This window comes from Montipora foliosa, chromosome 13 (genome assembly GCF_036669935.1).
Source record: "Montipora foliosa isolate CH-2021 chromosome 13, ASM3666993v2, whole genome shotgun sequence".
In the NCBI taxonomy this organism is placed as follows: domain Eukaryota; kingdom Metazoa; phylum Cnidaria; class Anthozoa; order Scleractinia; family Acroporidae; genus Montipora; species Montipora foliosa.
Window position 1 is genome coordinate 42,971,280 of NC_090881.1, and position 24,094 is coordinate 42,995,373.

The following is a 24,094-nucleotide window of genomic DNA, read 5'->3' on the forward strand; positions in this document are numbered from 1 at the left end:
TTACTCTAACGCCAGACCCGATGGAAGGATGGCACAGTCGGTTAGTGCGCGGCCTTGGTGCAAAGAGGTCCTGAGTTCGATTTCCGGATCTCGCATCCTTGTTTCGACTTCTTTCCTTTCCGTGTTGCTAAGCAGCTTTAAATTCCCGTAAAACGGAGCACTGACGGAGAGGGGGGAGTAAAATGAGCGCACCGTCGACCTCAGGTTTGTCAGTTGAATTACTGTTACGAGTTATCGACGTTAAATATGGTTACTTTACTTTACTTTACTTTACTTTGACTTTATTTGTTAATCGGGGCCGCTTCAGCTAATAACCTAACGTGGCAGTGAAATCGAAAACTCAAAAACCTTAGTTGCTTTGGTCATCGCGCACACTTTCAATCTTTTGCCTTCTTATAATTTTTTGTTGTTGTGCAGTCATGTAGAGGAATCTATCTTGTTTGTGGTGTGATTCCTGTAAATAGAACGTAAATAATCAAATCAAATCTGTGCATTTTTGCCCCGAAAAAAATTCACAGCTTCCTTGACCTGACATGCAAACAAACGTGCAAACAAAGCATATTACGTACAAAAATTGCTTTTCGAAACCATCCTCATACAAACATCATGGGGCGTAACCTCGCAAATCTCTGGGAGTTTCCATGGAAACGGCAAACCAAATAATCACAGTATTTTCAGCATGTCTTTTAAAAATTGTTAAAATGTTATTGTTTGTTTGAAAAAACTAACGAATCAACGTGACTTTTTTACTACGAATATATAGCCCAAAGAGATTGGTTCCCCGACACTTCCCGTTCACAAAAAAAAAAAAAAAACAGAGAAAGCAAAAGAATGCGATTGGAAAGTTAACTTAAGTGCTCTTGTCGACTATATATAAAAATATTCTGCTTTGATTTTACGCGTAATTAAATAATTATATAATTGCAAATGTTTTACCGAGTATTAGCGAGAATTTCTCAGTGCAACATCTCGTGAACTTTCTAATTTTTTTGTGAACAATTGATTAAAGGTTAAACAGTCTCAGATTAAAATGAACGATGAATGTTTGCTGGTTATCTCCTGTGAAAACCAAAAATATCTTAAGAATTACTGGGAGAAGTCAAGTGGAGAGAGGCGAGGGCGATGTGACTTGCTTGCTGTCTTGAACGAAACGTCACTAAATCAGTGGAGAAACCTCAACTCAAGTCACTTTTCTATACAATTCCGAAATCCGCAGTTCTCTTTGGACAACTTGCGCAAGACTTTCCCTTGCTAGATTACTCTGCAAGTCTTTAAAACGAAATTAAATCGTGATAAGCACACAAATGAATTTTTTTGTGATATGGACAAAAAAAAAAAAAAAAAAGAAAGACACTTGTGGCACATTAAATCAACCTTTGTTTGGAAACACGCTATAGCATAGAATACAACGCGGCAGAGTTACATGTGTGACTGTTAATTTGCGCTTGAATTACTTTGATTGAATATTGAGTTTTGACACAGTGGAGCCAGTATTGCTGCTCTCAAATTAGATTTAACCTTTGAGTAGAATCCTTATTTTGGAAACAACGTGTTGGTTCCATAGTTACGCATAAATCAAAGTGACACGAGTTTTCCACCATTTATCTTAACTATATTCATTTTAACCTTCCATAATGGAACACTTAGCTTTTAACATTCGAGTCGATGATATAATTGAAGCATCCTTTTGCGTAGGTCTGTTTACTTCGGCCCTACTCATTTGTTACAAATTTAAAAGAGCGAACACCTACTAACGTCACAATATATTATATTGCATCTTTATCGCTACCTTGTTTGTTTTTAAGTGGAAACATCATTAAATCACTGATGCATTTCTACACGCATCTGGACATATTTGGCAAATTCAAACAACATATCCGTTGCAACGAGGTATTTTTAGATAGATAAAATATTATTCCTCGCTGAAAGGCAAAGATGGTGGTTGGCTTTGGTACGGCTTTACAGTTTATTGTCCGCGCGGTGTTATTTCTCAATATTTTGCAGCAAAGCGGTGAGTCTTTTGATTAATATGTCAATGTTCGTGTCACTAAAACGGCTGATACAGGTGTTAGACCCATGGAAAGCCTCTTGCCCCCAGCAGTTCAAGGCTTCGACACCTTAACTTGGTGGATGTCACTCTTCAGTAGCTTCAAATTCTGGATAGATTTCGGTATTCATCATGGATATACACAAAGAAATGTGCAAAAACCCGGCTTTGCCTCTTTTGGAACGTACCTGCATTTAATTTCTCGGGCATTAATGTTGGACAGTGACGTCTCCAGTGGATAAAGTTTCCGATCCTTGGACGGCTGCATTAGGTCAGAACGCTTTTTCTCTCATCACAGATTTAGAGATTAGATGGTCGTTGATTGTGACTCAAATTACGTAATTGTAATCAGGAGATTTCAAAACAGTGGGTGACATTAATTGTCTTCGTAACTCACCCAGCAGCAAACGAAACATTCGCTGTACAAATATTGCAAATTTTGTTTTACTTGATTTCCTTCATTCCTCTCTATATTTTGTCGTTTTTGTATTTTATATCAATCTCTCCTTTTTCAGAAACCTTCAACATAACAAGCTCGCCGGCACGTGAAACAATTGTAGTGGAAGGCGTCAACAGCAGCCGAGTGTCGCTCGTTTGGAAGTACAGTCTTGCAATAAATGAAACCATTAGAACCATTACCTTCTTCAGGCGAATATCCAGTAGTGAGAGAGATGTACGTATCGCTACAAAGCGAGAGAGTGAACAGTTTTCTTACAATTCCGAAGAATTTAAAGCTAGGTACGAGGCATTGAGTTCTTCGCAGGCTAAATCTGCGACCCTAGTGTTGCTGGACGTGAAAAACAGCGAGGAGTACAGGTATACCTTACGGATATCCACCAACCAGGGTAATCAGAGACATAGAACATCACTGGTTGTTTACGGTCAGTAGAATTACGATGTTACCCTCATCCTTTTGTTTGAGTATTCTTTCCCTTGCTGCAATTCATCATTCCCTGAAAGAACTCTTTGTAAAGTCACGAGAAACGTATCGATCCTTTTTGTTTTAATTTCAACCCCCTTTATTAAGAACACTAAGCTTTAGCAAGAGTGCAGTAGATTGTGTTGTTATGGCATGGGTGGGCTCCCACGCACAGTCACAAATGAGTCTATTTTAGAATACCCGTTCCCGCGAAAATCGGTTCTCATGTCCCTGAGAAAACATGGCAGAAGCAGTCAAGCGTGCCATGGCTTCTTCTGATTGGTTAAAATTGGCCGCCCTTTGTTTGTTTCGCGCGCAACCAGTATCTAAAAATGAATCCATATGTGACTGTGCTGGGGAAAGACCGCAAAGTTATAGATCAACTTTCTTACCTAGTTTAATCTTGGCTTTAGCATCTCCGAGGTGCTAGTATCACTACAATCTTGGACAAAATAAAATGAAAAATCAGTCCTCCCTCCCCCCAAAAATCAATGATGAATCCGCGCGCAAGATGAATCCCGTCATTTTTCAATCAATGAAATTGTGGGGAGGGTGATCTTCATTTTCCATTTGAAATGTCCAAGATTCTGGCTACATGCAAATAACCCAAGTAACGTACACATAAGTCGTGCTTGTTGTTAATATAGGGAGTTTAAGCAACGTCGACAGCACTGGTTATTTTATTGGTTAAATAAATATTGAAAATATTCGTGCTGCACGTGCAGCACACATTTCAGTGCATATACTTGCCGTACTCCCCAATCACCAAATTTTACGTTTTGAAGACAACGCGATCATGCGCCAATGAACCATTCATTTTCTAGCCATCCAATCGTATCACGGGATAGTTTGCCCATATAATGTACAAAAACGAGAGAACAAGTTGGAATAATACTTAAGATATCGCTTTGTTATATTTTGAAGTGTCCTTGCTAAAACTCTCTAATTTGTGATTTTGGTTCCAACAAAAGGAACTAAGTCTTCGCGCATGAGTGCTGCTGGCGTTTCTTGTGAACACCAGCCATGAAAAGCTATATTGGCTATCTTACAATTATTAAAGGTAAATATACTCCACAGTTTCTTTTACCTGCAAGCACGACGGAAGATAAGCAATATTAATAACTGATCGTCAATTTCTAATTTCGCTTAATTCTAATCAATAATGTCTTCATCGAGAATAAAAAAAAACTGATGCTCTGTGTCATTTTACCGTATCTCTTTCTTTTCTCTTGTGTGTTCAGATATTATATTTTGTTAGTATAATTTTCAGCCGTGAATATAAGAATTTAGTGTCATATTCACCGCGCTACCCGGTGAATATATATTCACCAAAATTCACTGAGCCTGAGGCGAATAATTGTTAAATATCACATTGAATCCTAGCTGTCGATGGAACCAATCGAGTTTCGGTTTACTTTGACATCATTGTAGCCAAATTCGAGAGCAGTAAGATTATTTTACAGTTCATTGACATCTAGTTTTGGTTAGAATATCTCTTTTGTTTTAATAAACAAATATGGCTGCTTGTCTCGTCACCGAAAAGCCGAAAAAAAAATTAATGAACCGCTTAACCGCTTCGATCCTGCAACATGACACAATAAACACGTCATAATTGAACAGTGAACTCAGATTTGATCCATAAAAGTATGAAATAACTTAGAATTTATATTATACTTGAATTTAAAACGTTTAAAATTGTTTTAAAATATGCATTGAAATATCCTTCACAATTTAAACTTGTTTTTTGGCATTTTATGCAATTGGGAATTCTTATGAGATATCAGGTTAGATTCTTCCAGTAATTTGAATACTAGCGGGACTTCAAACGAGACGTTTGACAAGTTGGCTGTCGCGAAAGGTCTCTGATGAGTCCCTTGTCAGGGACGAAACATACGTATGTCATGCTAGCCACAAAAGTATGCATTGAAGTATCTTAAACAATTTAAATTCTTTTTTTAAATTCTGAACCTAACCGTACATCAAGCATGAACATGTTGTAAAATATACACTTTGAATATCATCATGTTTTTTAGTGCCTCCAAATATCACGTTGAATACGTTAAGTAACGCTGAAGTGGAAATTGGACAAGAATTAACCCTTTCGTGCAATGCTTCTGGTGATCCACTGCCCAACATCACCTGGACAAAAGATGGCGTACCGCAGAGTGAGTTCGCATTCTCTGGGTATGAACTACATCTTGCTGACGTGCAAAGAATGGACATTGGATCCTACCGATGCACAGCTTACAATGGATATGGTGGAAGTGTGTCAAAAGCCAGCATCGTAGGTTTACATTGTAAGCAATCTTTTTTCTGTTGTCTAAAATTTGCCATCATAAATTTACTGCTACCTTCTGCAATGTGACTTTACCGTTTTCAGTAAAAGCACCGTTGATAAAGAGAGAACAATTTGTCGCACAGTCAGCTTGAAATCCATCTGTTTGATGGTCAAAAAATTTCCTGTCCACCAATTTGTCTGTCTTTGAAATGACCAAATTACTTGTTTGCGTATTTTTTTTCCCGATTTTGATTTTTTTAACCCAATTAAATTTTTGCGTTTATTGAAGCAAGCGGTTTTATCTTTCATCAACATTATTTTAATTGATATAGGTAGCCAGTGTCGATCTGAGAGAGTAAATATAACACTGACAAGCGAACTTTGGAATGAGACCTTGATGAACAGAGAATCCAATGAGTTCAGAACTTTGGAGAATAATATTCTATCTTCAGTAAGTCATCCCATTTCATAATTCCGTATATCCACGCCGTCGTTAGGAAAGGTTAAACAGTCAGAGATCAAAATCATTGTCATCATCATCATTATCATCATCATTATCGTTATCGTTATCGTTTTCGTTATCGTTATCATCATTGCTTTCGTTATTGTCCTTACCAGATCCATTCTTATGATACCAGGTCCTTAACTGCAGGTCAGTTTTACGTCTGGAAGTCTAGTCTGACTCAATCAGTCAACAACCGTTCTCCTTTTCTAGAACTGGTGCGAGAATTTTGAATATAATTCCTCCTAAGCCACCGCGACTTAGGTAAACCTCCTTTCAAACGAAAACTGCACAAACTACTCCTAAAAGGTTTGGAGACTGAGAAGGTTTATGTTGACATGAACGCAGTTAAAATCTTTTTTCCCTTCCTTTATTACCAGTTTTAAACTAAATTGATTTACTGTATTTTGTAATAATTTGTTATTTTGAAATAACAAATAAAGTTTATAAAGTTAATAAATTTTAATCTTGTTTTCTTTATTGACCGGCCCTGTTCTGTTATGTTTTATTGTTGCCCACCTCGAATAGCTTTGCTAATTATGTTGTGGGTAACAAATATTGTAAAATCTGTCTCATTATAATAACATGTTGTTTTTGTTAATGTTATTACTTTTGTATTACTCAGTCCTCGTGAAGTAAATTTGACAATCGGTACCTTAAGCAACGACGACGACGACGACGGCTACGAGAACGTCACGTAACAAAAGTTTTAATTAGCAAAAACAATAGTTCTGCACGCTCCGCACGTGCCTTTCACAGTTTGATACATTTCTTTGCCGTTCTCGTCTTGACAACGAAGTAAAATGATCAAATTTGAGGTCATGTTGAGGACGAGAGCACCTGACGATGAAGTTTCAAAGTTCTCTCTAAATATCCACACCGTTCTCACCAATTTTAATCTTGGAATGTGGAATCACGCTTTCCAAACCGAGAGACTTGGAGTTATCGCAAAATTATTACATTAACGGGATATCAATATTTTTAGACAACGTTCTCGTAGCCGTCGTCGTTCGCCTTGCATAAGATCCCTTGTAACTTGCAACTGCTAAGCGAAAAATAGCCGCTCATTTAAAACCCCATTGTGAGCCAGCTTCGAAAGTCTTGTTACTCGCGTCTAACTACTGGCCTTTGTCATTAACACTCGTTGTGTTTGTTCTCTTAGATCATGAAAGTTTACATCACCAACGACGGAAAACTGCTCTATGGTGTTATGTTGGAACGATTCAGGTAACAAAAACAAAAGAATTCGTTTGTTTCATATCTTTCAGTGTCGTGTGCCCGACGTAAAGGAAAATTCAGAGCAACGGCTCACTGAAGGGACTGGGACACATGCGCAGTAGCCACCGACATAATAGGGAGCTTAAGCACGCGTGTTTTTGAGACGCGGACGCCAACCGGAAAAGAACATTTCGCGTTCCAGGACAGTGTTTTCTCCCACATTTTTACACTAATCATCTCTAATGTAAATTTGGTTGTGTGAGAGACAAGTTAAAAGGGAAAGCAGCTCACTTCCGGTTGCCGTCCGCGTCTCAAAAACGCGCTTGCTTAAGCTCCCTAATAGCTCATCTCAAATACTTTGCTTTTCAACCACTATTACCGCAGAGCTTCGCTGCACAGAGAGATGCTTTCACGTGCCTGTGTTTTTTCGAAGCAAAAAACGTTGCGCAAACTTTCTGACGATGAACGGGATTAAAGCATATGAAAGAAGCCACTCGAACTCTGACAAAATCTGAAAAAATCAGGCCGACGTTTTCAAATGCTTCCTGACGGGATTGCGCATGCGTGTTGGATGAGATAATCTCCTTAAACCGATGACATTATCACAGCATTGTGTTTTTGTCGTGGAGCCATATATAGGTGGTTTGCAACTTGTCTCTGGGGACACAGATGACAGTGGCAAAATGTAGAAATGCCGTTGGAAGAACAAAGAGCTACGTTTTCGTTAGACCTAGACACAAATATCCGTATATTGAGATATTTCAGGAGCCCATCACCCGGAGCATGCAACTTAACTATACTTGTGCAACGGCGTTTTCACAAGTAAGGTTATTTTTAGATTGAATTTCCCGCTAATGAGTCTCCCACAGGAGCCCGATGACCACTTACAAGAAATTAAGCTGACGTCATAGGGTCACCGAACCGGAACTGCCTTTGTTTTTTGACCTAATTCGCGGGAAGGGCTAGTCTAAAAATAAACCTACTGTATGGAAGTTGCACGCTCCAGGATGGGCTCCTGGGTATTTAGAAGATTTTGAGGTATTTAAAAATCTCGAAATATTTAGAAAATTGTGATATTTAAGATTTTTTAGGAAGAAACTATTAAAGTCACATTTTTCCCTAGAAAAATGGAGAAAGAAAGCAAACTTTTAAGTTAAATGCTACTTACAGACAGAGAAATTTAAAGAAAATGAACAAATCATCCCATATGGGCCTGCAGTAATCGCATGCAGCAGTATTATCCATAAAAAATATATGTCATATATGTTGGAAAAAAAAAGTTTTGTTGTATGCCTTACAAAGACACCGTTGAATTTCGTGTATTGCCTCATACTTTGTTAGGTTATAGCCGTATTATTTATGGGAATAAAGGCAGATATTCTTGGGATGTTTAGAAAAAAAAAACCAGGATATTTAGAAAAAAATCGAAATATTTAGAGCAAAAAATCGGGATTTTCCGGAAACATCTTTAGGCGATTTCACGTGATATTTGTGTCTATGCCTTGTTTTCGTCCACCAACATTGTGGCGATGACGTAACTCGAAAACCACCTATTAATGTACGCAAGTAACTGATTTCAAACTAATTTTCCCCAAATAGGTGGTTTGCACTGAATCTCTTGAGACCAAGGTGACAATGGTACAAATTACAACGGCTGGTGGACGTAATGTAACATCCATCCATAACTGCTACCTTCATGGTCACCTTTGACAACTTTTAAAACCCCCAGGTGTAAAACAAAGACAATAGGGAACATGATTGACCCGGAGAGGACAAGGTTGAAATGCACTGAAAAAGTCAATCACTCGCTGCTTTTGAATTTAATGAGATAACCTCGTTTACCAACTCTCTTTATTCGCGATTGCTGGGAAGAATTCCAAGAGTTTTAAAGCGAAACAGTTAAGCTGGGATGAATCTCTTCGCGTTCTTAGAAAGTGATGATTTCGTGAACGATGGAATATCATTTTACAATGCAAATCCTGCGCATGCGCAGAACTGAAGATATACACAATCACCTCTGAACACCTTAACCGACCCCCTTTTAAGCAATGCAAATGTAAGACCTTTTGTGTTACTTCTTTTTGCAGCCCTGGTAGCGTGATTGTCACCGTTAGAATGTTGTTTGGAACACCAGCTTGTGATCCTCTAAACCCGTTACGGGATGAAATAGCAAGTGCAAGACTCGGCCAGTTCACTGTTGACCCACAGTTATATATTTATCCGCCTGTCTTGATTCCTACGACACGTCCAACAGCAAGAACAAATTTAGGTAAAAAAATTGGCTTTAAGAAGTTAAGGTTGGTCGTGGTTGCTTCATCTCTTAGAGGCCAAGGCAAACGGCCTCAGCGAAAGCTCTGCATCCTATGAACTGAACTGAGCTCTACGCTCTACATTGTGGCTGAGTCGTTAGGGCGGTTGTTTTGATATTCGGAGATCCCGGGTTCAAGACCCTTCTGACCTTTGGTTGAATTTGATCCTGGAAGTCCCTGGTTCAACTTCTCGCCTTCGTTTGTAATAGGCAACTGGTTTGCTTCCGGCTAATTGAGACTCTTATACATTGTTCTTCTGTTCTGATCGTTTCATTGGCCCTGAAAAGCCCCTGTGGTTAGGCGGTCAAGTTATAAAGTATGTACTACGCATGTATGTAGGTTCCAGTGCGACTCGATTTGCCAACAGGAAAGATGAACAGCTAAAAATATCAAAATTACTGAAAGACCTTGCTGACAACGGAAATCATAGTTTGTTTCCCAAGACACATTTTGATCTGTGTATCTCATAAATGTTTGTCTTTTTAATTATCTTTTCGTGTAAATGCGAGAAATATCGTTACAGTACAATACAGGATAGTTTTTAGGGATAACAGTCAAGCCGGAGAAAGGCCAACCTAAAGTTTGTTGAACTCATATTTAGACTAAGTAATTGAACCTTTAATTGACCATATTCGTATTCTCAGTATTGGACTGGAACTAGTTGGCAATGGAGGCTATTGCAGGGGAATCCTTTCAAATACAAATACTTTTTAACATATTTCCTCGCATTGGCCTCGATTTCATCCTGCGAGTAGAGCCCCTCTAAAACTCGCTGCGAGGGAGAAAGAGAGGCTCTGGAGAAATCGTGTCAAGTTTTTTTAGTCGCCGCAGGCCAAGTTTCTAGGCTAATCACTCCGGTCAAACCAACGCACAAGGGAGGCGTAATATTGAAGAAACTGTGGTATATTAAGGAAGAAAACCTTCATTAATTAATTTTTGTACAAAGACCTCTATTATTACGTGAAAGCAAACACACGCTAAAATTGAACTGTCGTCGTAGAATTTGATTCATTTGTTGACCAGTCTGAATCATACAGAATGTATTTACAATATGGGGCATGAAGATAGGAAATCGTTTCTTCCTTAGTGACAACGAGGAGGCCGAAGACAAAAGGACCAGGAAGAAAGCACACAGGTATGCAATTTCTCTTAGCACAACCTCATCTCCAACAACGCCACCGAACACCGAAGGTGTGAAGTATACCTTCCCTTTTATTCGGATAAAGTATTACATGCAATGGCCTCATATCATGCAATGCATGTACTTTCTTTTTTAAGATTCTGACTCCAAGGAAACTTTGCTAATGTTTCACGCCATTTATCTTGCTGTTATCTGCTTTCTCGTGATGGTCAACATTATTCTTGCTTTTCTACTATGGCGACGGTACAAGAACAAAGGTAATTTTGTTCTGCTTATTAAATTCGTCTAGTGGATATCGCTCACGGACTGCATCCCAGCGCTGCACGTTCTTAGAATCCTAGTTCATGCGCTCCAAAGTTCATTTAGCTTTCCATCCATTTGGGGTCAATAAATGAGTACCAGTATTACTGGGGACATGTTGTGCCTGCAATCGGGATAGGGGTGACGCCCACCCCTGCCGTAACAACGGTAGAAGTCATTGAAAAAAGGGCCTCCGGGTTGCCATTTGACTGCGCTCGGCCTCCTGTGACGTGTGGTCTTGTCGTCTTTGCCTCCAACCACCAAATCGCGGCAAACTGCGCTTCACCAAGCGCCTACAACTCCCATAGTAGATCTATGCAAAGGCATTTTCACAGATCGTACGATTTTTAGACGAATTCTTAAATAAGATTTGGCTTGCACGAGTGACCATTCTCAATCACATGGGTAATAGTTGCTCATTCAAGACTTGCTATTGGCTGGAAAGATCTGGTAAAAACGCCGTTGCATGAATACAACGAAGTTGTACGCTCCTAGTCATGTGCTCTTGAAGAAGCAGCTGATGAGAGGAGCTCGAGGGCCACACATTCAAGGGACCCAACCCGCTCCAATGCATTCCTCATAGATGGTTCCTTACCAGACAACATTTCCACCGTGGCGTGACATGTGTATGTGAAAGAGAAGCTGATAAGCACAAAGACCAGAATATGTTTTGTTTTTTTTCCTGCTTAGCTAGCTGCCATTAGATAAGATCGCGCACTTTTGCTGACCAGTTGAGACAATGTAGCTTTCTTGGCATTTCACTTGGAGGTGTGCTTATTGTTGGTCTAACGCATGCTAGGATGCAAGCGCAAAGATTTCAATTCTAGTAAAACGTAATTTTTCCTTTATAGTTTCTTAAAAATATTTTTGCCTGCACTATTGGTTACGCCCATTTACAGGCGTGCTTGTGTTTATTCCTGTGATTGTGTCAAACGGAAAAAAGACAGACCTTAAAGCTGTTTTTTAAAATTTTCTTTTTGCAGGCTCTGCAACAGAAAAATGGTAGGTAGCAATACGAAATGAAATATCTTGCTCTTACGAAACAGCCTCCATATATCTCGATAGTTATTTAGTCTCCCACACCAAAGGACCAACTATAAGAATTTACCGCTGAGAAAGAACTCTTGCCCTCGGTGAAGTTTGGATTCGCCCGAGAAGACTTTAATCGATATCTCTGCCGCCTAGGAACACTGGCCCATTCATAACAGATACAAAAGTTTTGGATATGATATCATCAAGATGTAAAATAAAAAGCAGCCTCTGCTTACTTGTAGCTCAACAATATCCATTTGTATAAAGGGAAATAGAAACACAATTTTGAATTTCTGAGTATGGTTAAAACTTTGCTCAATCCATTTGTCATTACAAAAAAATCATTTTGAAATGAAATAGCTGTTTGTATGTGAAGACATTTTTGCCGGATTTTCTACGTTTCTTTTTTTACTAGTTGTGAATTAAATGAGAGTTACAACAAGCGGGACGATGCAAAGGTAACGGCGAGCATTTTTACAATTTATCATACTCGTAGAAACTTAGAACTCGTTGGGTATTATTTCACCTTTGCACTTTGCGTCGTGATCATCATTACTCACTATCATCATCATCATCATCTTTATCATTATCATTTCCATCATCACCATAGACCTTATTCATAAATGGAGGTCAATTTATACTTCTTTTGTCGAAGTGCAAATTAGCCTACCAAGCCTCGATACCCTACAGTGAATTGAAAAGAATTCTTGCTCTAAAATGAGCTGGAGAAGGCAGTAATCCTGAAACGGTGGTTTAAAATTAAATACTGAATACAACGCCATGAGAACAAACCATCATTCCTTACTACCTAGTCTCTTTTTCTTTTCTTGCAACCACTTGACCTATAATCTCTAGAGACTCAAATAGGATATGAGTTTACGTTTGCAGCCATATTGGTGGTACATTTTATAACAAACAATGAAAACTAATGAGCGAACTTTGTTTTTTGCTCCAACATATTGACGATGCAGTTACATTGAAATCAATCAACTGCGCCTGAGATAATTAACCAGGTTGACATGTCAAATTTAATCTGCAGGGACGTGAAGAAACTCTTCAAGAGTCCAGAGCTGATGTCTTATCGCACTCCACTGACGTTTTGTCTTTGCATTCACTCCCGGTAAGTGAAATGTCATTGGACACAACACCGCAATCTATCTACGACGCTTGCAAGCCCACACCAGCGAGGAGGAGTTGGGAATTTAGTCGAGAGCATGTCAACTTGATAAAAGAGATTGGAAAAGGTGCGTTTTGCCAAGTGGCCAAAGCAGAAGCTTGGAACATCAGTGGAATCAAGGGTCTTACAACGGTGGCAGTTAAAATGCTGAAAGGTAATTCGGTTTGCGGTCAATTTTGGCTCACGAAGTAATAATAATAATAATAATAATAATAATAATAATAATAATAATAATAATGATGATACTGATCGAGAATGATAAATTGCATGGCCGCGCGGGGCTGAAAGTAAAGAGTAAGCGAAGCGAACAAGTGAGAGATACTTTCCGCACGAGAAGATAATATGCATATCCCCAAGCGGCCATGTAATGTTCTGTTTATTATATAGATATTGAGGAATTTTCAAACCAAATTTAAAAACTTGTTTTATTCATTTTCGAAATGATGAAAAAGTGGTCGCCAACCGCTAAAACACTCATGTTGTGTAACATGAAATAAGATATGAAAGTTATGAAAAGCAAATAATGATAATGTAAAAATTGCAAGAGTTATATTGAAGCACAAAAGTATCTCGCGTTTTATTGGCTAATAGTGTTCGTTACCATGACGACACCTACATTCGCACATGTGAAAGATAAATATGATATGTTCACTACGTGCGGTGAAGATATGATTAATTAGTAAAAGGAGAAATCCTGGTAGTTCATCAGTATCTATATAATAATGAACTTTATTTAAGTGCCCATTATATTTAGCGCTGGGCAAATCAAAGCAAATCAATTCACTTTAAATCATAGGTTGTTTTTTTTGAGTAGAGGGGGAAACCGGAGTACCGGTGAAAAACCTCTCGAGGAACCAATAAACTCAACCCTCATCTGTCTGGGAATCGAACCCTGCTCGCATGAAGGTGTAGCCTATTTTTGAAGCGTCCTCGTGACACAAAAAAACGTGATGTAATTGAAAGTTTGCGGGAGAATGACCTGGCAATGTGACTAGTTTATTGATTTAAGCATGCACACACAGCATTCGAAAAGCTAGAATTGCTTCAGGGTGTACATCTTCATGCATTAGTTTTACTCAACCATGTCTATTGATTATTTAGTAATTCATAGAGGAATCATGATACTCTTATTATCTCCTCAGTTTTAACACAATTCCTGAGCTCCTCTGGCCTTTCAGTAGAAGTGGCATACATTGTAAGCCTCAGAAATAGCAAATATTAATAATTTTATTAATATTAATTAATTAAGTTATTTATTTATGCATTAATCTTTATAAATCTTCTTGTATCTTTACTTTGCTAATATAACTCTTAAACAATGTGAAAAAATAATTGAATTCAATTGAATTACGCACCCTCCCTGACTAAGTTAACAAACCCTTGCCCTCCTCTCTCTCTCTTTTTTTTTTTTTTTACATTCTTGGGTAAATAAAGTATCGCACAGAATCAATTTACCCTCTTGATACTCTACAGAAAATGCTTCGGATTCAGACAGAAAAGATCTACTGTCAGAACTGGAGTTGCTGAAAAATCTGAAACCGCATCCTCATGTCATCAACCTGATGGGTTGCGTCACGAATTCTGGTAAATCCCGGCATTGATATCAGGGACCTTTAGAACAGAGGACGAAATGACAACGAGCACGAATTTTCCGTTCTGAGCACGCGCACTTCGAAAAATGTTGGCCTCCAAACTTTATGCGCATGCTCAGTACGGAAACCTCGTACTCGTACTCGTAGTCATCCTCGTCCACCGATCTAAAGGTCGTTATTAAGCAGGCGCTGTGTCTGAATGAGTGAACGAGTAACTTTAGCAGTAGAGTGTCAATCTCAACTGAGTTTTCCCCCGGAAAACGCTCATACTAGAGTTTGTACCGAGTTTATGTCTTTAGCAGATTAGCATATGTTGTTTTGGCGGCCGGCCACGTTTGAGAAGGCTCTGTCATCTTACGGCGTTAAGTTAACGATGGCTACAATCGGACAGGTGAAGGACGTTCTAAAGATGGAACGCGAACCGATTCACTCTAAATTGGAAACTATGACTACCCAATTTAGTGTTTCCATGCTCTTTTTGTTTACTCGCCAGTATTAAATGTAACATCGATAGGTAACATGCGCGCCAACCAGGAAACCGAATGGTTTATTTGGCCAGCATTCTCAAACACTTCTACTTCATACAATAGAAACATCATTGGCAACTATTAAACGTTCGTAACAAAATTAGGTAACCACGTCAAGAGGAATTAAAATTGTGTTGTATTGTATTGTGTTATGTTTCAGAAAGGTCATTCCTTTTACCGCTATTTCGAGTAAATCTTTTTTTTTCGCCCGATGCAAGGGCATTCGTAATCAGCAAATCTGAGACTTTGGAATCCGAAATCCAGAGAGGGGAATCCGGAATCCACTGTATGGAATCCAGAATCCACAGATTTCGATGGAATCTAGGATCTATTTCGACGGAGACCATTAGTTTGGAATCCGAAATCCACGACTCGGGATCCGGGGTCCCCTATTCGGGATCCGGAATCCACGGGCTGGGATCTGGAATCCGAAGGCAATCTGGATTCCTTTACACAGGGCGACTTTTTCCTTTGTTACGTAATACAATCAGTGCATGTAATATAATAAGCATGCAAAAACTGACAATTTCAAAAGGCAACGTTTCGGTCTCTTCATTCTTCCATCATTTAAATGATACCATACAATACAATACATACTTAATTGACCGCTCCCCATAGGGGCTTTTCAGGGCCAATGAAACACAATCAACGAGACTACAGAACACAACAACAACTGTTAAGAATCCCAACTGGCCGGAGGCAAACTAGTTGGCTATTTACAAGTGCAGTTGGCAAGTTGAACCTGGGACTACCAGGAACAAACTCAACGAATGGTCAGAGCGGGTCTTGAACCCGGGATCTCCGGATCTCAAGGCAAGCGCCCTAACCACTGGGCAACACTGCCTCCATAAAATATGCAACGGGTATGAACATCAGTTTCAAGACGTGTAAATTAACTTGCAAACTCTCTTTAGACCTCCGCGCGGACAGAGTCAGCTTGACGCAATCTCTAAGCCACCTAAACGTGCAAAGTGGGGTTTGTCCGCGTGAAATACGTAGTAATAGTTAATAACAGCACACGATCGCAAGACTACAAGTACTGTATATGGAGTGTTAAATAATATTTTGCAGATCCGTTGCTTGTTTTGATCGAGTACATCCCTTATGGGGACTTGTTGGGATTCTTAAGAAAGAGCCGGGGTCTTAATGACACATACTATAAGGACCCAGACGTAAAACCTCGGACAAATCTAACGTCGCAGAAAATGATGCAGTTTGCTTGGCAGATTGCCGACGGGATGCGGTATCTCTCCTCTAACAAGGTAAGCTTGAATTTAACCTGACTTTTCATAAATTTCTCAAGATTCAAAAAGTTTAATACATTCATCCATCTTCGGAATCCATGTAATAAAACAAACTTCAAGGCTACTCAAGAGAAGGAAAGTTTATATTATGGATTATCCTCTTGCTCCCTTGAATGCCACAGGATTGCATTTTTTGCATGAAAGGAATCTAAGGATGCGTTCGATTGACCGTATTCCGGAATAGGAATACATGGAATATAAGTTAGAAATCCTTCGTTTTTACGGAGATTCACACTAAGATTGTCAAACATCTGCTAAAATGCTATATCAAACATATTTTTATTATCTTTGCTGCTTCCAAACGCACCAAACATACCCCTTTAATCATCACTCCGCGTATTCTTATTCCGGAATAGGGTCAATCGAACGCGCCCTAAGTGGTACGCAAGACGATGGTACTTTCTTTCTCGGCATTTTAACAGGTGTTCTTTTTTCAAATTTTATTTTGGTTGTCTTATAATATTTTTTACAGATAATCCACCGTGATTTAGCGGCGAGAAATGTTCTTGTTGGCGAAGGGGAGAAATGCAAAGTGACGGATTTTGGAATGGCAAGAAATGTGGAACAGGGTGATATCTACACCAAACGAAGTCGGGTTAGAATTCAGATATCATCGAATTCATTCCTGTTTTTAAGGTTATCGGTTGTACTTGGGAAATATCAGAGAATTTCTCTTTTCCCATTGAGTCCACAAGTGTAAGGGGCCAGATCGATTTGAGATGCCGGGTAATGTGGAACAGGATAGCTCACCGAAGGGAGTCGACTTTTTTGTTAAATCATGAGATATATTTAACAAATAACGGACTTTCTACATTCCATTTTGTCCATAGACATTTGGAGTCTGTTAAGCATGTGTTGCCTTTAATGCGCTGCACTTAGCTTATGGAGAAAGGCTACACAGGACGATCAAGCCCACTCTTCCATCTCTGACTTCTTAAAGGTTTATGGGCTTTATTCGCGCAGCGGCCATATTGGCAATAAACAATAGATTTCGTACCCCGAGCCTCGAGTTGAAATGTTTGGGAACGAGTTTCGGTTGGGCAAAACAAAAGTTTTCAATCCCTCGGGACTCAACGTAACAAAAGTTTTCAATCCCTCGGGACTCAACGTGGCAGCCGTGTGATTAAGGCCCATTGGGAAGAAAAACGTTAAATGACAATGACCGCAACCAGGTTTTCTGAGCCCGCGAGACTGAGCACCCCCAGCAAACCATTGTTTTAACGAAAACCGCTGGTCAGCAACCTGATTCTGGTCATTGCTCTCTAGGGTTTTCCCATTGGGAAGGGCTGACCGAGTTGACTATTACAACTCAGGTATGCTACTGAATGGCCAGTGTGGGCTTTGTATTTATGGCGTTCTTTTTAGAACCACAGATTTCTGACCTGTTTACAGCGACAGAAAATCCAATCTTGATTGAGATTAATCACCCTGACCTAGCTGTCCGGCTAAAACAGTTTTTCACGGCAGGTTGCCTGTTAATTAGTCAATTGTTAATCAATAAGTTATTTATTTATTTATTTATTTATTCATTTTCTTCAAAAACAGGGTCGCCTGCCTGTCAAGTGGACTGCTCACGAGGCTTTGCTATATGGAACATATACAACACAAAGTGATGTGTAAGCACTATAATTTCTTGAAAGCTCTTTACCTTCAGGGCAGACCAGGAAGGCTCTACAATGTGATTTTCATTTGGAGGTGTTACATATTACAGCCGGCGAAAACCTGTTTACGTTTTACGAAATCGGAAAATTCAATTAAAACTATCTGTTTTGGTTTTGCTCTAAAATTGGCATTGGTAATTTCCCATTGACAATCCTCGTACTAGGGTAAGAGTATTCGAATAGTACGTGAAAACTGGAAAACATGCTAGCGTTGGACTTGTTTCTGTCTACTGAGATATCGATTATTCAAAGAAAGTTGCGAATAAAATTGTCATGAAAGATCAAGGCACGAATACAGGAAATTAACTAGCCTAATCATAAAATTACAGTTTCCTCAATTGTGTTTGGTTTTAAAAAGTCCCATTTTCTGCTAATTTACTCGCCAAGTTGTTATCAGAGAGTTTGTTATCGGACAGTTCAATAAGCCAATCACATTCAAAGTTGTAGTGTAAATTATCCAATCACAACCTTGGTTTCAATCACCATAGAAACAGTTTACAGGCTTTCTTTGTTTCATAGCGACATTAAACCATTAACGCCTCCTTTCGTTTGTCAGTCTTTTTAATGCAAGTTTTCCCTTTCTTTCATAACTTGGCTCTTCTTCTTTTCTCGGAAACTGTAATTTTTATGATTAATTGGTAAGAGGACTTGTGGTAAACAAATCGAGCTCCCGCTGTGCGCACGTTCGATTTGTTATCGCATGATTACAGACCGAATTGGACTCCACTCAGTTCTATTACCAATCCGATCGACACCACAATCTGATTTCCTTTGAGAAAGATTAGAATTTCGGCAGGTGATATCCTAGGTCTTGAAGCAAATATATCACCTTGATTTACTGATCGCCATTTTGTTTTTCAGGTGGAGCTTTGGCGTTGTCCTTTACGAGATATTTACTGTTGGTATGTAGTTTTTTGTCGCCATTGGGTATTTGACTGGTAATTTAGCAACGGCTGCATGTAAATGAATGTGCATGCGAAAAGGAGTTGGAGAAACACATGATATTGCCAGAACTTGAAGTTACAAAAAGGTCATACACAGTCCCATCAACAAATATGAAAACAAAGTAATTGAGATTTCTTCCTACAGAGTCCTTTTACTTCAGTGATAGAGCGGCTGCACGATATACTCCGAGGATGTTCGAGGGTTCAAATCCTTCACGGATGTTTCCAACATCTTGTCGCATAATGAGTGAGTGAATGAATGAACGAACGAACGAACGAACGAACGAGTGAGTGAGTGAGTGAGTGAGTGAGTGAGTGAGTGAGTGAGTGAGTGAGTGAGTGAGTGAGTGAGTGAGTGAGTGAGTGAGTGAGTGAGTAAAATAGTAAATAGTAAATCTTTATTGCGCCTTACTCTCCAAAGGGAGGTATCGGTCTCGTTACAATAAAGGTGATGATATCTACTTGAATAACTAATTAACTAAAAAGATCATACAATTACTTGTAATACAATTGGTATAAAATTATTATTTTAATTATTTTGCATTTAGGAAGTCTTTTCTCTTCTGAAACATTAAATATGTGTATTTACCTATTATCTTTGAAGTGCTTTCGTTTTCTAGGGTAAGTAAATACCTAATTTTATCCTCATCATTAAGGCTTTTGAGTGAGTGAGTGAGTGAGTCAACCACGAACCATGAGCAACACAAGCAATCTCCTCCCTGGGTCTTTTCGGCATTCAAAATGGCGGCTATGTTGAAAGCCGAAAAAACCTGGGGACGAGGTCTAGGAAATTAGCAACGCTCCAAGTTGCTTTATAGCAATGAAAATGGAACATGCTTGCCCCCAACCCCACCCTTCTCCGACGGTGCTTGCCTTCTAAGTGACTCAACCTACAAACCTTTGTCGTTAAAACCACAGGTGGATGTCCATATCCAGGAATAAGTGGCTACCAGATTGCTAACTTGCTAAAGAAGGGTTACAGGATGCCCAAGCCAAAACATGTTGATCAAAATTTGTAAGTACTCTTTCTGCAACGAACAAACACTATATGACATTGGTAGCAACAGGAGATGGTATTGCTATCGATTCGCTGTCAGTTAGATACGATCGCAGACATTTATAGAGTTAAACAAACACAGTTACAGTGTGGTCCAAATCCCGCTATGATCACTTTAATTAAACGGGGTGAAAATACCGAAAAACTCAGCGAGTTAACTATGTACAGTACGAGAACAGTCTAACACAAAATCTGTAGCATGGATGAAAAAAAAAGGTTATCTTTAAAAAAATTATGACGTCATAAGGCCCTCCTTTGTTACTTTTTTCAAAATACCAGTTCCATTTTTTGTTAGAATAAAAATTCCATGCTACAGTTTACGAAAAATGATGGGATGGTTCACATCCGTTGAAAAAACCGCTTCTTCCTTTCGTTTCCTGAGAGTTTTAACGTGTTTTTCACTGAAATGCACGACAGAGGACTGCGACTAGTTGCGCATGCACCTTCTGATTGAAGTGATGTCAGATTGCCGTTGAGAAAGTTACTTCAAAGAACCATCCGTGCAATCTCAATTTAGAGCTCTTGGCTAAAAAGCTTCTTTAGCAACCATTGTCTTTCTGCAGTTAAGTGCCGCCCCCTCGACACAACTCAACATGAGATGAACTTAGACTTTTAATCACCGTCAATACGTCTTTTAACAATTTCCGGGCGTCATGCATGGGTGCTTATTTTTATAAAGAATATTTGAGTTTATTAAAAACTATAATTGGATAATGCAATTCTGGAGTTTTCATGGTTATGAACAAAGTAGCATTACGCTTACTCTGGGAGCAGGGCTGGTGCATTTTTGAAGCCAATGATTGAGCGAGCTAGTCTTCTCGGATAGGGGTCATCCACTAGATTAGCCTTTGCTATTTGGATGATCCCAACTCGCTCTCTATTTTGTTGTTACGCCTTAGCTGTATTCTGTCTTGTTGCCTATGTAAATTCAAGGTAATTCCTTAGTATTGCATTGCGCATCCCTACTGCGCACGATTTTTGCGTCATTAGCGCGCGCACATGAGCACGTGCCCATACAAAACGTAAGAGATTTCGGCAAATTAAACCCGATAGCAAACTAAATTCTCCTTTTCTCTCAAACGAGCACGGTGACCCCCGATTTTTTTTCAGGTATTTGCTAAGAACAGTCTAATAAGAACATATTTGAAGAAGAAAAAAAGTTTGATAGTAGAACATGATTTTTTTTTGGAAAACAGTTCCGTACTGGGTGTATTTTAACCAAGGCGAGGGCTTCAAGCTAACCACGAAACTGTCCCAAAAAGTGCACTATTCCCACAACCAGGGAATCAAAGACGGCGTAAATGAAGCAATACTGCTTATGTAAATAAAGAAGCTTTATTTTCAAAATAAAATGTTGTGTCTTGACGTAACCAAGACCAGGAGCCCGTCATACAGAATTAAGTCTTGGCAGGATAGGCTCCTGCCAAGACTTATATCTGTATGACGGTGATTCGAATTTTTAACGTGAAAACAGTAAAAATACCCCATTTTAAGAGCCTGCTGACGCGTAAACAAGCACGGTGACCCCATTTTTTTAATGGATTTTTTTAATGTTCATATCATGAATGTTAATTATGCCAAGTTTTCAAAAAAGTTTGATAGTAGAACAATTTCAAGGGAATTACCTTAACCTATATATCATGCGAAACGGGACAGTTTCACGGTTTTGCGCATGTCCAAGCTTTAGCGCTAGCAGTTGTAAGTTTTACGGTTTCTTACTGAACCAGATGATGTTAATTAAACACAGAGAGTATTAAAGCAAATACACTGAATGACTAAGGCCCAAATTTGGTGGAAGACACTGCGGGTTTACACAGAAAATATCGAATTTAGTTTTGATCTCGAATTTACTGTACGGGTCGAAAATTTAATCTACGCACGAGTTGTCATAACGCACGAGTAATCTATTCGCATGCAGTAGGTTCATAACACGAAGGAAATGATTACAAAAGTAATTCCTATGAGTAATTACACTTCTATGGCATTGTTTCCTTTTCCTGCATCAGTGCTTTCGATTGTTTCAATAACAATAGAATTAAATGAGCTGACGTGACAGTTTGCCCGTGCGCAGAGACGTGAAACTCTCCCTTTAAATAAATCATCTTGTCTTGTCTTGATAAGGACGATAAATTAACCGTAGGCTCCGCCGCGCAACCCTCCAACTTTCATAACTCTGTGAGACGTAAAGGAATCCACACACAAATCACTAAGACTAGGGCATGGAGTTCCCGGCATTGTGGTCTGTCCTCTGTGCTGTATCATGCATATTTCTGGGATTGAAATCGCTCGGATATACTAGCTTTAGCAAGTTACTCTACAAACTGAAGAGAAATTAAGATATGATGATGATGGCTACAAGACGAGTTTTCAGTTCCAAGCATGTGCATTAGATTTGGTAGTCGATTTTGCTTTCAACATAAAACCGTCGTACACAAACTCCAATTTAAGATCGCCAGTATCGTTTCAGATACAATATTATGCTCCAGTGTTGGCAGCAGAAGCCGAACGACCGACCAACGTTCTCTATGCTGAAAAACAAGTTGTCGACAATGATACAAAATGATGAGGTAGGTTGACAACGTTGGCGCTGTATTAGAGAATCCTGCGAGCTATCGTGTCTTCATTTCTCAAGATGAGACAAGTCTCGAGATCTTCAGTCTTACAGAGGAGAGGCTAGCTGCTACATGCAATTTGCAAACGGTTAGACATTTAGTCTTATCGGAAAAGGAACTCAAAATCAAATGTTGTATCACCTGTTCCATAAACTGCTGTTATGAGTGCAAGAATTCATCAATATTGTATGGAAAATGCATGTGGCCTGTACTTTGGTACACGATGTTGTGGTTTTGTTGAGGGGCATATTCCCAAACCCGCCTTTTTTATTGATACGTAGGGCGCCCTTTGTTTTATTTTCTAGGCAGATCGCATGGATGTATTAAGCCAAAACCAGCGCCATTCCCTTAAGACAAGTTTATTATTATTAACACCTCAATTTTCTTACTCTTGTAAAGTTGGATGACTTAATATTTTCCCTGTGATAATTTCATTTCATTGCATTTTCAGGAAATATATATCAACATGCAAGAATATAATACCGACGATTATGGATACATAGACGATCTTTTAGAATAAAGGAAGATTACAATGGAATTCTTTAATGGATATTGAGGAATTCTTTAATGGATATTGATAACAAGCTTAGCATTAAAATGAACTAACATCGTGGACGAGAAAAGCAATGACTATTATAATGACTTAAATTCAAAAATACGTTAGAAACATTATTTAACGAAGCTGACAAAGTTATTGTGCATACGTTCTGCGCATCTCGATATACACGAGTTTCCTATGGGTGGTGGTTACTAATACATGGATATTTTTGCGCGGTTTAAAACTATAGGGGTAAATTGTGGGTAACCTTTCATTTTTCAGAGATAACTAAGCTTCAATATGAAAAAGAACGTTATACATTGCTTTGTAGTACTAATATTGTTGATCAATTAGTAATGGTAATAGGACTGAGTGGAATACAATTTAGGGAGTAATCGGGCGAGTAATTTCGAGCACGATTACTCCCTGAATTGTACGACACGAAGTCCTATTATCAGTTGATCGTAACTATCACTGTTCTATTAATGCTGAAATGAGGGCTATTGACAGCCAATCAGATTCGAGAATTTTATGACATAGTTACGATTATCTTTGAAAAATACGTGGTTACCCCCAATTTTCTTTTTGGATGTCAATAACTCTTTAAAAGATCTGCCTGTCCGGGAGTTTCGCAGATTCATATCATAAACTGCGAAAAAATACTTGAGCTCCTGGCACCGTCGATCCTTAGGCTGCATTGGCACGAATAAAAATTTATTTTCCCCAAGGGTTCATTTTACTTTATTTGAAAACAAGCGACGTACTTTTGAATCGTGGATAAAACATGTTTTAAAGATGGAAAGATCATCACAGCAGAAAGAGAAACTCTACAGCGGTTGCCTAAAAGTTCTCAGGAAGAAAAATATCAAGTTTAGTTTCCGACCACTAAGGCATCTTTTTGGCCAAGGGAGGCTCCCTTAGTAGCCAGAAGACAGG

The 24,094-nt window shown here is 39.0% G+C and overlaps 1 protein-coding gene across 1 annotated transcript; it reads left to right on the top strand.

Moving 5' to 3' along the window:
• Positions 1-1,905: 1,905 nt before the first annotated feature.
• LOC137982367 (tyrosine kinase receptor Cad96Ca-like) lies at positions 1,906-24,094 on the top strand. The gene is made up of 19 exons (XM_068829473.1): positions 1,906-2,011; positions 2,563-2,928; positions 5,000-5,263; positions 5,577-5,695; positions 6,909-6,973; positions 9,052-9,233; positions 10,361-10,408; positions 10,552-10,671; positions 11,698-11,716; positions 12,162-12,204; positions 12,786-13,077; positions 14,397-14,507; positions 16,114-16,304; positions 16,819-16,941; positions 17,892-17,962; positions 18,869-18,909; positions 19,870-19,966; positions 22,476-22,575; positions 23,072-24,094. Exons 1-19 carry the CDS (start codon positions 1,936-1,938, stop codon positions 23,138-23,140), a joined length of 2,397 nt encoding a protein of 798 aa, XP_068685574.1. The 5' UTR covers positions 1,906-1,935; the 3' UTR covers positions 23,141-24,094.